The 14,830-nt window shown below is 32.1% G+C and overlaps 1 protein-coding gene across 1 annotated transcript; it reads left to right on the forward strand.

The window, feature by feature from the left end:
* The first annotated feature begins 5,152 nt into the window (after positions 1 to 5,152).
* Positions 5,153 to 13,807, forward strand: LOC123914391 (DNA-directed RNA polymerase 1B, mitochondrial-like). The gene is made up of 19 exons (XM_045965522.1): positions 5,153 to 6,395; positions 7,017 to 7,262; positions 7,343 to 7,479; positions 7,576 to 7,642; positions 7,898 to 7,956; positions 8,201 to 8,318; positions 8,418 to 8,531; positions 8,756 to 8,887; positions 8,984 to 9,403; positions 10,003 to 10,053; positions 10,375 to 10,445; positions 10,933 to 11,017; positions 11,267 to 11,419; positions 11,498 to 11,572; positions 11,651 to 11,740; positions 11,908 to 11,955; positions 12,400 to 12,514; positions 12,645 to 12,748; positions 13,053 to 13,807. The coding sequence occupies exons 1-19, from the start codon at positions 5,637 to 5,639 to the stop codon at positions 13,161 to 13,163; spliced, it is 2,955 nt and encodes a 984-aa protein (XP_045821478.1). The 5' UTR covers positions 5,153 to 5,636; the 3' UTR covers positions 13,164 to 13,807.
* The last annotated feature ends 1,023 nt before the right edge of the window (positions 13,808 to 14,830 follow it).

A 14,830-nucleotide genomic window follows, 5' to 3' on the forward strand; every position in this document is an offset into this window, starting at 1 on the left:
AGACATACATTATGTTATGGTGAGTTTGTTAATAAAAGATTTTTGTTGCTAAAAAAAAAGTCAAAAATATTGTTGGTATTATGAAAAGTACACACCAAAATTTTTTGTATCATCTTTATGTATAGCAAGGTTGTCAGAACTGGACTGGTCATCGAACTGACAAGCTTACCGACTCAAGGTTCAATTGATCAGACCGGGGTTCAACCGAATCGGACCGTTTTTAATTATTTAACTGATGTTTAAAATTATAATAAAACAAAAAATAGTTAAAAAACTAATAGTTACATAATAATAATATTTATAATTTTTTTATTAAAAAAAATATTTATAATTTCACACTTAATAAAAAACATAAAAAATTGTTCAAAAAAATTCACACCATTTATGCAATTCACGGTTCATTTTATTTGTTTTATTTAATTTAATTATTGAAACAATAAGGGCCATTTAAATTAATAAAAGGAAGTAATTGTGAAAGCCCATACATATTTTGAAAGCCTCCTTTTCATTTTTCCGGTCGCCGCCTCTAATGTAGACCAGCTGCTCTTTCTTTCATTGTTACTATCTCTTTCTAAGCCCATACAAGTGTTGTTTTTTAATTGGGGAACAACAAAAACTGCATTTAAGGAACTGTCCATAAGTTTTGTCCATCGATTAAAATGTTATGTAAACAAATCTTTTAGAAGTCAACAAAGAAAATGATTTATCCTTTCCTTCTTTCCTTTCCTCCTTTTTGATAGATTTTTCAGATTTAACTTCTCTTTTTTTTTTTTAAATATTACTACGTGAAATCTGTGAACACTGTGAACATTGAACATAACAAAAACTTTTCCAATTCTTCATCTTTTGCAAAAAAGTAAAACGATTTCGTTTTCGATTAAAAAAATATTTTAAACGGCATCGTTTTGACGAGCAAAAAAAAAAGTGTAGAACCGTTCAACCGCCAAACATGACCGGTTCACCTGTTTTTTCCGGTTTGGCGCCAATTCGCTCGGTTTTTTTCCGGTTCGTGTGCTCCCGGGTTTTCATGCTTGACCAGACCGGATTTTGAGCCTGTTTGTTATAGATTAAAAAATAAGTGATTTTGACATTAAATAATTTAGAGATTATTTTTAGAGATTTTATAAAAAATCGGAAGCTATTTTGTGTTTGTTTACCTTGCTAAAAATTACATTTTATAAAAAAAATATTTTTTATTTGTTCGGATACAACATATATAAATGTGATTTTTCATCACAAAATTACCAGAAAGGACACAAAATCATAAAAAGAGCAACACAAATTATAATCGTATTGTATTTGTCTCCTGAAAACAAATAAAATTTTAGTGTTGTCCTCTTTTAGGCAATTGATCTCTAATGACATTTCTTGTTTCTTCTATGTGTCTGATGTCTTCCTGTGTTGGATCTTGCCATTCATCATATTGAGGTACACTATTATCATCTCCATCATTGAAGTTTCTCTCGGTCATCCCATTTTGCAGAAACTTTTACATCTCCCTCGGAACCTCTTAAATCCTTTTTGGGTGCCATTCTAATATTTATCAAACATAAACATAACTCACAATTTATTAGATAAAAAGAATAAGAATAGTATAGACAGTAGATTGAGATTTCAGTGTTGATAAGCATATAAGCATCCATTATCCAGCTAGTGGATATCGTTGGCACATTACATTACTAATGTAGTGTGATATACAAAAGTCACAACATCCTAAAAATAAACAAAACCACAACCTTCTAAATAACTACAAAACCATAGACCACGCAATAAACAAAAACACAACAAGCCTACTTCATAACAAAACATCGAAAACCAAATCACTCAAAACTACCAAACAAAACAAAAATAGCAGCTACCATTACCTCCTGACCATAAACAAAACTGCAACATATACAAGGCTTCAGTCACAAGAACAAAATTAAAAACATAGTGTTAGTTTTTTTCTTTTGAATGCATCAAATATTTTATTAGATAACAGTATTATGAAGTGGGTAAGCAACTACATATTACAGACCAAATAATAGAAGCACTGAATCATACAAAGGGCAAGGCCAACACACCAGTATAACACATAACCCATGGTCTACAAGACTACGAGGTATTAATCATTGCAAAATAAAATTTACAGTGCAAACCGAAACCGACATATACAAGAATGCTGCAATAAATGATATAGAAAAGCAAAGAATTGCTAATCTTCAGAACTTGCAAGAATCAATGGAGGAACACTTTTCAGAGAAGACGGCGGGAAGTCTAAGGGGGGTGTATTCAATTGAGATTTCAATGGATTTTAAAAGACTTTTTTATGATTAAAAAGTCTTGTGGTATTCAATCAAGACTTTTATAAAAGTTAAACAAATCTTGTGGTATTCAATTAAGACAATTATGATTTGTTTTTTAAGGCAACAAAATCTGTAGGTATTCAATTGAGATTTCTCATACTTTTTAAAATGTCTATTGGTATTCAAAAGTCTATAGATTTTGATGATTTTTTTATGGAATGGATTTTGATAGACTGTTTTGTTCAAATTACACGTAAAATACTTTTCCAACAATCCCACTCAAACCCTTGAGACTTTTCAGAATTTTCCAAGACTTTTCTCCACGTAAAAAGTCATTTAGAATTTATTGTTTATTGATTTTCGTGAGATTTTATTGAAATCTTGATTCTAAAGTTTATTGATTTCGTGAGATTTTATTGATTTTGTGGGATTGTAAATGACTTTTTTTAAATGACTTTTTATAATCAAGATTCTTAAACAGGATTTTGATGGATTTACAATACAGACTTTTCAGATTTCAAACTACTTTATAGATTGTTATGATTTCGAATAACTAATTGAATTTTTTAAGATTTTGAAGAATTCATTGAATTTTAAGCAAAAAAAATTACAAAAGTGAATAAAAAGGATGATAACTTTTTTTTTGGTGCATATAATTCTAACTTTTTATTTATTACATAAATAAATTCTAAAGTTTGAATAAAGCAAATAAAAACGAAATTTTTTATAGCAATTCTGAAGTTTGATATTGTGGTTCATAGTTATCTGGAGGTACAAATGTGTCACTATTAGGATCATATGAAAATTCTTCTATCCCAACACTTCTATTTTCTGGCTCATAAGTTGTTGCATTTTCTGGCTCTAAAGTTGTTGCATCTATATCATCTGGATCTACCGCTATGGAATTATTCCCGGTAGAAACTCCACCCCCCAACAACAATCTTTAAATTCTCATAATCAATCATAGTCTTTCCTCGAAGTTTGTTGTGACTTGGGTGTGACTAAAAAAAAAACATTGTTAATATACTGCAAATATTATAAAGTACTAAAATTGTAACTATTAGATATGTTTAAAAGATTGTGAACTTAGCTCACCTTTAAGTAATCTTTCCATACTTCCTCAGGAGCGGTGAAAGTTTTTGAAATTGAGTCCCATCCAAAACCAGAGTTGTGACGCATAAATATTGACATCATGTTATATTGGTTCTTAAAAGTTAAACCACTTCATCCGACTCAAATAGTGACTATAAGTTTTAGGGAACCTAGTCTTAGCATTTAGTTCAGGAAGTATTAACCGTTCTACAGTTTGTTTGCTAAGTGATCCATTAGCATCACGCATCCCCCTATTCATAGCATCCACCAAGAGATGTAACAACTCATTGGTTTCCTCCATTGTCCAAGTTACATAATCTTTGTCTTTACTTTTTCCTCTATTATTTTCTTGCGAGTCTCCCATTTGATCGCTAATATATATACATATAATAAACTAATTATTTGATAGCTGATTTTCTAATTGTCGAAAGTGTAATAACAACTATACACCGATATAATATATAATTTAATAGAAAAATCAAACCTAATAAATAACATTGTAATGAAAGGACAAGTAATAATAGTGATTTTTTGAATCAAAATAATAACAATAATATATAAAATAAAAACAATGAACCGTAAAGATTGTGTTTTTTTTTAATCAAAATAATAACAATGATATATAAAAAAAGAAAAGAAAAAGAACCGTAACATAAAAAGTGCATAAACATAATCAATCAATCATATGAAAAAATTGAAAAGTTGTCTCTAGAACCGTAACAATGCTGGCATATTTTTTCATATAGTGTTTTTTTCCAATCCCTTATAAACACAATCAAAGTATAATAATAAACACAATCAATCATCATATGAAAATTTTTTGGAAAAAGTATTAAGAAAGAACCTCTATGAAAAAATCAATCAAAGTTCTAGCATCGTATGAAAAAATCATCATATCAAATTGATCAAAAAAACACAATCAATCATCATATGAAAAAATTCTAGCATGAACAAATTTCAGACAGATCCGTATGAAAAAATTGATCAAAGTTGTAAGAAAGAACCTGATGATGGTAGTCCTGACGGTTGGAGAAAAGTCTTGGAAAATTCTGAAAAGTCTCAAGGGTTTGAGTGGGATTGTTGGAAAAGTATTTTACGTGTAATTTGAACAAAAAAGTCTATCAAAATCCATTCCATAAAAAAGTCATAAAAATCTATAGACTTTTGAATACCAATAGACATTTTAAAAAGTATGAGAAATCTCAATTGAATACCTACAGATTTTGTTGCCTTAAAAAAAAAATCATAATTGTCTTAATTGAATACCACAAGATTTGTTTAACTTTTATAAAAGTCTTGATTGAATACCACAAGACTTTTTAATCATAAAAAAGTCTTTTAAAATCCATTGAAATCTCAATTGAATACACCCCCCTAAAATCTTTAGGATTTTGTTTTGCCAAAAAAGTCTTTTAAAATCTCAATCCAATACACCCCCTAAGGCGGGAAGTCTTATATAGAACTAGGGTAACACAAGGATATTATTGGAATATTAAAATTTATGTAAGGATATTTTTGTCTAAAAAATATTTCTACCTTTTGACCATTGTTTTCGCTTTCCTCTAAAAAGAATCTATTTTTTAAGAAGCTACTTTTATCAGCTTCTAATTTTTAGATTATTTTTAGATTCTGATTATTTTTAAAAGCTATAACAAACGGATGTAATATTCTTTAAAGTGAATTTTTTTTTTTAAAAAAAAGTGATTCTTTTAAAAAAAAAAAAAGATTGGTTTGTGAGTATTAATGAGCCGGGTTGTGCAAGAAAAACCCAATTGTTTTTTATAACATGTTGCAAACTTTTATCTCTCTCTGCGGTTTGTTCTTCCTCAAAACATCACTGCTGCTGCAACTTTAATTTCTTCTTCTCCTTTGTTTCCGTGTGCAATTTTCATTTGAATCCACGACTGAAGAAGTAAGCGCATGAAACTTGAAGAGGAACTGAAATCAAATTGGGGATTTAGGGCTTTCATTTGCCGAGTCTTCAAATAAATTATATTACTGCCGGTTCAGTCCGGTTCGGTTTGATTTCTAAACCGTTAGTGGTTGTTAATTTTAGAAAAAGCCGAAAAATAAACCCGGATCAGAATCGAAAGCAAGACGACACGACAAACAACATAGGTTTATGAAGGGTTTTACTTTCATGGCGGCTGCTACTACTTACCACTACTAACCCTTCAAATCTTCCATAGCCTCAAATTTTCTCGGGAAAATCCCGAATTATTTTCTCTTATATCTCAATTTTCCATTGCATCACCAAAAATGTGGTCCAAATTAGCCAAACGAGCTTCCTCAAAGAAATTCAATTCATCTTCCCAATCATCTACATCACTCAGATTTTCTGACCACCCCAATTTTCCCGAGAAAATTTTGCCCCAAAAAACGAAGCATCCAGTTTTTATTTTCAGTCAAGTTGGCATCTTTTCATCAGAACACAAACTGGGTCGATCCAATTTATCGTTTTGTCAACACCCTTTTGGTTTTTCTTCAATGTCATTGAATCACTTTAGAACTTACGGTAGTGCTGCTGCTGAAGCTATTCAATCAACTGATACAGAAGATGATTGTTGTTCGGTAGATCAATTAGTGATAGAAGAAAAGAAAAAGCCGCCTCAATTAGATAAACCTAAGAACAAGAATAATAGTTACAAGTATAAAATGCTTAGGAAGAGACAGATACAGATTGAGACTGAAGCATGGGAAGAAGCAGCCAAAGAGTATCAAGAATTGTTAGAAGATATGCGTGAACAGAAACTTTCACCTAATTTGCCTTATATGAAATCATTGTTTCTTGGTTGGTTTGAACCATTGAAGAATGCAATTGAGGCTGATCAAGAGCTTTGTAAAGATATTAGGACTAGGTTGAGTCATGCTCCTTATTTCAATGAATTGCCACCTGATATGATGGCTGTTATCACTATGCATAAGTTGATGGGTTTGTTGATGACCAATAGTAATGGTGTTGGTAGTACTAGAGTTATTCAAGCTGCTTCTCAAATAGGTGAAGCCATTGAACATGAGGTATAGTTTATGCTTTTGTGTATAAATAACATGTGAATGTTAATAGAATAAATTGAACAAAGAGGAATGAATCGGTTGCTCGAACTCAATTATTATATGCACCTTTTGTTCTATATACTATTATGTTCAATATAATAAATAGTTTTATGCTTTTATATTATATTTATATATATATATATATATATTTCCTTTGTCATTTGCTTTAGTGAGTGTTTGGTTCTATGGTGACAAGATTTTGATTAAGTTAATTTTAGTGAAATGTGAGTTTGAGGTAAAATGATTTATGTTTGGATATGTTCATGTGAATTTGAGTTGAACAATAAATTTGAGTGTAAAAATCACGTTTGGAGGAAAAGGCTATAAATCATAGCTTCATGTTAGAATTAATTCAAAAGTGCTTCATCTTAAGCATTTGATTCTGATTGAAACAAATGATATATCATCTAATTAAGCTAATTTATATGGATCCTACGAGTAATCTTGTGCGGTTAATGGGATTTATGTTTAGTAAATAATGTGGTCAATTACAAGTTTTTTATTGTTCAAGTTTGATGTTATTAGAGCGAATTCACAATATCCAAGTGTTCATTAACTGAAACTCTACCTTTATATGTGGATTAGGGTAGGATATACCGATTTTTGCAGAAGAAAGAGGTGAAGAAAACAACCACTGAGAAGTCTGATAGTGAATCTGTTCCTGCACCTGTAAACCTGACAGCTGAAGAGAAGGAGAAACTTAAGAAAGAGGAGAAAAGAATTAGGAAAATAGTTGCTAATTTAATAAAAAGGCAGAAGAAACACGAAGCTATGGGGATAGTTCGGGGAAGAGATCAGGCGAAACCTTGGGGACAAGAAGCTCAAGTAAAGGTTTGTAATATTTGTATTGTACCTATGAACATGGAAAGTTTATTCGTTTCTTGTTGAGATATAGTTACTGCATTTTCCAGGTTGGTTCTCGTTTGATACAACTGTTAATAGAAACAGCTTACTTACAACCACCTGCCAATCAATTTGGAGATGGTGATCCACCACATATTTACCCTGCATTTAAGCATACGTTGAAGACAGTTTCAGCTAATGCACCGTGAGATTGATACTACTCTTTCACAATCATTATCTGTAAATTTAAACTTTTTTTTTTTACTTTATTAAATAATAATGAGTCTCTTTGCTTGATTAGCAATGGAAGGAGGAGATATGGCGTTATTGAATGTGACCCTATAATACAGAAGGGCCTTGAAAAAACCGTAAGTCATCTACCTATTATCCTCCAAGGATTTGTTTGTACTTAAATTCATGTTCACATTTCCTATAGTAAGTTACTAGAAAAATTTGATGGCTTTATACATCAGTGTTAACAATCTTAGATTGTGGAAAATAGCAGTAGCAATATCTTCAGATTCCGCTATGCTATAGCGCCGCTATTTAACAACACTGCTATACATTCAAGCAATTTTTTGCTTTCTTATGGCTCTATTCACAAAACGTGTTTACTTTAACAGGCCAGGCACATGGTTATCCCGTACATGCCGATGTTGGTTCCACCGAACTCCTGGACAGGGTATGACGCATATTATTCAAATATTTTCTCTTTCAATTTATTTTAAATCATTGAATTTTTTGTATGTTAGCTTAAAAATATGTTCAAGCATATTACTTTGCTGTTCCAATGTTTTACTAAGTTTAATTTTTAATCGGATCATATTGGCATACAAATTCTACTAATGAGTTGTGACGAAGTTCTTCTATTTTTATTTTTTTTTTAAATTGTTTGTTTTCCCATAATATTGCAATTTTCTTGGTAGGTATGACAAAGGAGCATACTTGTTTTTGCCATCATACATTATGAGAATACATGGAGCAAAGCAGCAACGTGATGCTGTAAAAAGGGCTCCCAAGAACCAACTTGACCCTGTTTTTGAGGTTTGGATTTTGTATTGTCTGTGCATTTGCATCTCAGTTCATGGTTCCAAGTTAATACTTTATACTTCTTGAAATTAATTCTAGATTTATTGTGTTCAGGCCCTTAATACCCTTGGCGCTATCAAATGGAGGGTGAACAAAAGTGTACTCAGCGTGATTGATCAAATATGGGCTAATGGAGGCCGCCTGGCTGGCTTAGTGGATCGTGATGATGTGAGTACCAAACAAACTTGTTGCTAAGTTATTTATTGAATTTCTACCTTCCTTAAAAAATTAGTCCATTCTACTTAAAGAAATCATCTTCAACTAGATTATCTTCGACAAAAAAAATTATAATCCCGTCTAGGAAGTGAGCAAATGAATTCCATCTAGGTCATGTTCATTAATGCCTCTTCATTTCCAATTGTTTTTTGATTGACTGTCCTTTTCTTCTAAAGCTTCCCCTCCCAGAGGAACCAGACACAGAAGATGAAGCAGAAATCCGAAAATGGAAGTGGAAAGTTAAAAATGACAAAAAGAAGAATAATGAGAGACATTCACAGCGATGTGATATAGAACTTAAACTTGCTGTAAGAAGCCTTCTAATCCTAAATAGACTGAGTTATATCCAATGGTTTCCGTAAGAAGTTGCTTATATTATTTTTGTATTGGCTTTTTTGCTGTAGGTTGCACGAAAGATGAAAGAAGAAGAATGCTTCTACTTTCCTCACAATCTTGATTTCCGAGGGCGTGCTTATCCTATGCACCCATATTTGAACCATCTTGGCTCTGACCTATGTCGAGGCATACTTGAGTTTGCAGAGGGACGTCCTCTGGGGAAGTCAGGCTTGCGTTGGTTGAAAATACATCTGGCAAATTTGTATGCTGTTGGTGGTGTGGACAAGTTAAGTTTTGATGGTCGAATAGCATTCACTGAGAAGCACCTCGATGATATTTTCGATTCGGCAGACAGGCCTCTTGAAGGAAAGCAGTGGTGGTTGGAAGCAGAGGATCCTTTTCAGTGCTTGGCAGCATGTATCAATCTCGCTGAAGCGTTGAGAAGCCCCACTCCTGAGACTACCCTTTCTCATATGCCTGTACACCAGGTACTTTTGCAGTGATGTTAAAAATAGATATTTGGGGATAAACACACACACGCACACACAAACACCATTTTTAGTTGAAGTTTTTCATCTAAATAGGAAAACAATTAAATCATTTCTTGCAGAACTAAACGTGTTAGCAAGAAAGTGAAGGCCTTTTAATTTGAATTATATTTGGATGACATGTTCATATGGATGAAGCATGTATTTCTTTATTTTATTTTTTTTGTGAGAAACGCCTGTAATATTATACTATATGTGTGTTACTCAAGTGTCTGTTGTGAGATTTTTAATTTTTTTTTTTGTATATTTATTATATTTATATATTATACCTGTATTCGATTGCGGAACTCAACAAAGTTTGTATACTTTTTATTTAGAAATTATTGAAGTAAAGAAATAATTTATTTATAAATTACTGAAATAAAGAAATTATTAAAGTAAAGATGTTGAACTGTATTGCAAATTAATATTGCTCTGATTTTTCTTAGTCACCTACCATGATGCGTGATTGATAAAGTTGATACTTGAAGGTATTGAGCACGACCCATGCTTTTAGTATTTCTTTCTCATTTCAATTTGTTCTTTTTCATACTTGCTAGGATGGTTCATGCAATGGCTTACAACACTATGCAGCACTTGGTAGAGACATGGTAATACTTTTCTTTCGTTTTTTATTTGTTTCTGAGTTTTGGTTTGCTTTGTTTGTTATTTCAGCGGTGGGAGTTTTGAGTTTGATAAATGTTTAGTTGGAATGTCTTTTACGTAAAAAAAACAAATCTTTTATGCATTGTTTTGTTTGTTTTTGAATTTATCATTTTCATTCAAAAAACCATATATGCTCTAACATATGGTGAACTTATCTTATGCACTTTTGACTTGAAAAAATTGTATTCTTATTCTCTATCTCTCATTCTATACTATATATCTCTATTCTGCATTATAAAAATTTGCTGAAATTTTTCTGTTTGAAGTTGGGAGCTACTTCAGTCAATCTTGTTGGTGGAGACCAGCCTGCTGATGTTTACTCAGATATTGCCGCCAGGTAGTTATCACGGTGCATTCATGTGCATGAGGGCATTATACATACATGACTGTGAACAAGTTGGCACCTGTTTTATTTTATGGCAAGACTTTATAAATTGTTAATCAAATAAATAAAGTTTAATCAATGAAAATGGATTATGATAGTGAAGGCTAAAAGCTACTAGCTGATTCTTCTGAACAATGTTTGAATTAAAAGCAAGTGACTCTTGCTGCCTTCTAATTTTGACCCTAGTGAAACCAAACCAAGTATTAGAATATCTCCAAAGATCTTCAGAGTATTTTAAAATATATTAGGGGGGCCTATGGATAAATAATTAAGTGCTTAATTGATAAGTGAATATTACCTAAAGGCTTATATATAAGTTGTTGCATTTAGCACTGAATTGCGTATTTCCACCCAAAACCAATTTTTATGTTGACACCATCATTAAAATTTGTTCTAGGGGTACTGTTTTGATGTCGTTAACTTTGGTATTGTGATGCAGAGTACTTGAAATCATGAAATATGATGCATTGAAAGATCCCAAATCTTATCCACACGCATTGCATGCTAGACGTTTGATCAGCCAGGTTTCTTTTAACTTTTGAGTTTCAAAGCATCAGTTCTTTTATTTATGTTTTGCTGTGGCCTGTGGTATACTGGAAAATAGTACTAGAGGGAATTTTAGAGCTACGATATATAATCTCGTTGACTTGTTCGTGTGTTGTATACAAAGTGTTTTATTTTATTTTTTTCTTTTTGGATATGTAAGCATATTCATTTGTCAACCTCGGTCTTATTCTTATATCAACTAAATTTTTCATAAATGGCAACATTAGGTGGACCGAAAATTGGTGAAGCAGACAGTGATGACATCGGTCTATGGAGTGACATATATTGGGGCCCGAGACCAGATTAAGAGGAAGCTTAAGGAGCGTCGTGTGTTTGAGGATGATAATGATCTGTTTGCTGCTTCCTGCTATGCTGCAAAAGTAAGAGAAGTTGATAGGAGTTGAATTTGGACAATTCTAAATATTTTATCATTTTACTTATTATTCACCGTTTTTTAGATCACTGGCAACGCCTTAGAAGAGGTGTTTGAGGATGCAAAACATATTATGAATTGGCTAGGCGAATGTGCAAAGGTATGAATAATTTTGTTATATAACATTACAATGAGTTGGCTAAGTCATTGTAATGCTTGAATTTTGAACATGGAGTAGGTGATAGCTTCCACAAACCAAGCAGTGCGATGGGTCACTCCCCTTGGGCTTCCTGTAGTACAGCCTTACCGAGAATTTGGAAGACATCTGGTAATTTTCGTAACACTAGCCTAAATTTTATCTTTCTTTTTTCTTTCTGTTTTTTTTTTTTTTTACAAGTCGAATAATCCAGATGTAGTTAGTTTGCAAATTATTTTTTTGGTAGATGTTTGTGAAATTATTTACATCACTAATATTGCGAATTGGGTTTAATGCAGATCAAGACATCCCTTCAGGTATTGACATTACAACGGGAGACCGATAAGGTAACTACTGATTGATTTATGTATGATTCTATTTGATTTATATAATTTTTGTAAGATACATAATGATTATGTATCTCAGCATAGGATCGGACTCGCCCCATTTTTATTTGCCTAAATTTGAAGTTCCAAAATGAAAATTACACCCATTAACTAACTTCTTTATCAGTTCCTTCACTGAATTTTCACTACACCCAAGTCGATATAGTGGATCTTTCACTTGAAAACTAATCCTTGTTATCTAAATTTGATAAACTTATGTGTTTTCTACAAACTTTTTAACACAACCCGACCCCTTTAGGCAGAGGCTTAAAGGGGAAAAAAAAAAAAAAAACGATAAGTGATATTTAAAGTAATAAATAATAAAAACACCTTGGAACTTTTTATTATTATTGAGAACAATTTTAGTTTAAACTAAAGAGCACATTTCATACATTTTTGTTGCAGGTCATGTTAAAAAGGCAGAGAACAGCTTTTCCTCCAAATTTTGTTCACTCTCTTGATGGTTGTCACATGATGATGACTGCAGTTGCTTGTAAAAAAGCAGGGATGAGCTTTGCAGGTGCGCACTGATTTATTTATTTATATTTATATAACACATTCATCAAGATAAAGTATTTTATTGTTTTTGTGTTCTTGTTTCCTTGTTTGTATTATGAATTCAAGTTTTGTAAACCAATGCTTAATTGCAGGGGTGCATGATTCTTATTGGACACATGCATGTGATGTCGATGAAATGAACAAGATACTCAGGGAAAAGTTTGTTGAACTCTATCAGGCTCCGATATTAGAAAATGTAAAGTATCTTCATTTAGACAAACTTTTTTCGATTTAGTTAAATGCCACATTATACTCCTGTTTATACAGATTTGTGTTTTATCATATACAGTCAAACTCTCCTTTTTTGTGGGATTTTTTTTTATACTTTTTGTGTTTGCATAACCTAACTTTCTACTTGACAAAATCAGTCATTGCACTGGCCTCGTAATTTTCTCTCTGTATTTTTTGATGCATGTTGCTCTTCAATTGACTCACTTTATTTATCATTAAAAATGAGATTTGGCTGTTTATGAGAGTTCATTGTTTAATCCTGAATGCAGTTATTGGAGTATTTTGAGAAGACTTTTCCAGAATTGAAGTTTCCTCCTGTACCAGAACGAGGAGAATTCGATCTTCAAGAAGTTTTGAAGTCTCCCTATTTTTTCAACTAGACTGCACAAAATCTCATGTTCCTTATCTAACACACTACCTACAAATGCGAGCCATTGGAGTTAAGTTACAATATGATGAAATTTGTAAGATATCTACTTTGCATGAGATTGCAAAAGCTCCAAGAACCATTCAAAGCAAGATTTCTTGGCTGGAACTGCAACTTTGTTTCCAAAGCCACTATAAAAGATATGAAAAGCAATCTTGTCATTGAAAAGAAAGACTAAAGAGGGATCCACATTTGTCATTACAGATTGATTTGGAAGTTTGATTGGATCAGTTGCAAAGCAAGAAGGTTCAGAATATACAGCAGCCAATCTGTTTTTGTCCATATGGTTGGTGCAACATAGACTATAATAAAAAGGGTTGAAGCATTGGTAATTATATAAGGTGTTTTCTCAGATGTGAACACTAAGCTCTTGTAAAGCAGCTAAAATTGGTTTTGCTTTTTGTATAAGTTGTATTTTTTTTTTGTCAAGTAGCTTAGTGGCTAGACTTTTTTTTGTCTTTTTCTGTCATGTTACTGTAATATTTATTTACAAACTTTTTCAATTATTTGAAATAACATATATTTAATGTAAATAATACCAATAAAAACCATTAATACCTGAAGTTGTCAAACCTTGTGCTGTCTTTTTTGTTTCTTCATTTCCTATCATTTGAGCTGTGATAAAGTCATGACATCCACCTTTAGATGATAATTTGTTTTCCAACTATTATTGAGTTTTTGTTTACCCTAGATTTATATTAAGTTATTGAGTTCAAATTTCCAGTGCCACTTTAATATGACTTGTAATTTCTCCTTCTCTGGTTTATTTTACTTTTTAAAAAAATTATTACATGTCATTGTTGTTATAGCTTCTTTAAACAATTTGACCAAATTTTATGGTTTAGTCATGAGAGATTTAGTGTTATTCGAATGAAACATAAAATCCATAAGAAGATCTCTGAGAAATATGGGTGTGCAAAATATATGGTTAACCTCTTGTACCAACTTGCATTTAGAATTTCATACCTATATTTTTAAATATAATTATATACATTTATTTTTATAACTGAAATTTATTTTTAAGGATGCGTCCGGTTAGAGAATTTAATTTAGCTTTCTTAGGGAAATGGAGTTGACGTAGCAAGAGGGATCATGGTTTTAAGGTTTTGGTAGCTAAGTATGGTGTAGAGGATGGGAGAATTTTGGGAGGAGGTTGAAAAGCGTCTCGGTGGTGGAAGGGTGTTTGTCAAGTTAGGGTGGTGTTGGTTTGAGTGTTGACAAGTGGTTTGAGAATAATATTAGTAAGAAGGTAGGATGGGTGTTGGTTTGAGTGGTGGCACCGTCGTCTTTTGCTTGGGAAGAAGAGTTGGTGAGGGAGTGTTGTGCTGTTTTGGATCATGTTTTTGTGCAGCCAAACGTCCGAGAGGTTATGTGTGATCCTCCCTTTTGGGTGTTTGGTTCATTAGTTGTTGTAACATCTAGAAAGAAAGAAATAACAAATTATTCATGCAACGGTTTAGATGATTTTTGACAGGGTGAGAACTCTTTCTTGGTGGTGGTTGAAGTCTTGTAAAAAAGACTATTTTTTAACTTGAATTTGTTATTTTTTTACTTGAATTTGTGGTGGGTTAACCCTTTGGTCTGTTTAGTTATTCGCCTAAATTTTTGAGGCGTTGGGTA

This window comes from Trifolium pratense, linkage group LG3 (assembly GCF_020283565.1).
Source record: "Trifolium pratense cultivar HEN17-A07 linkage group LG3, ARS_RC_1.1, whole genome shotgun sequence".
NCBI lineage: Eukaryota > Viridiplantae > Streptophyta > Magnoliopsida > Fabales > Fabaceae > Trifolium > Trifolium pratense.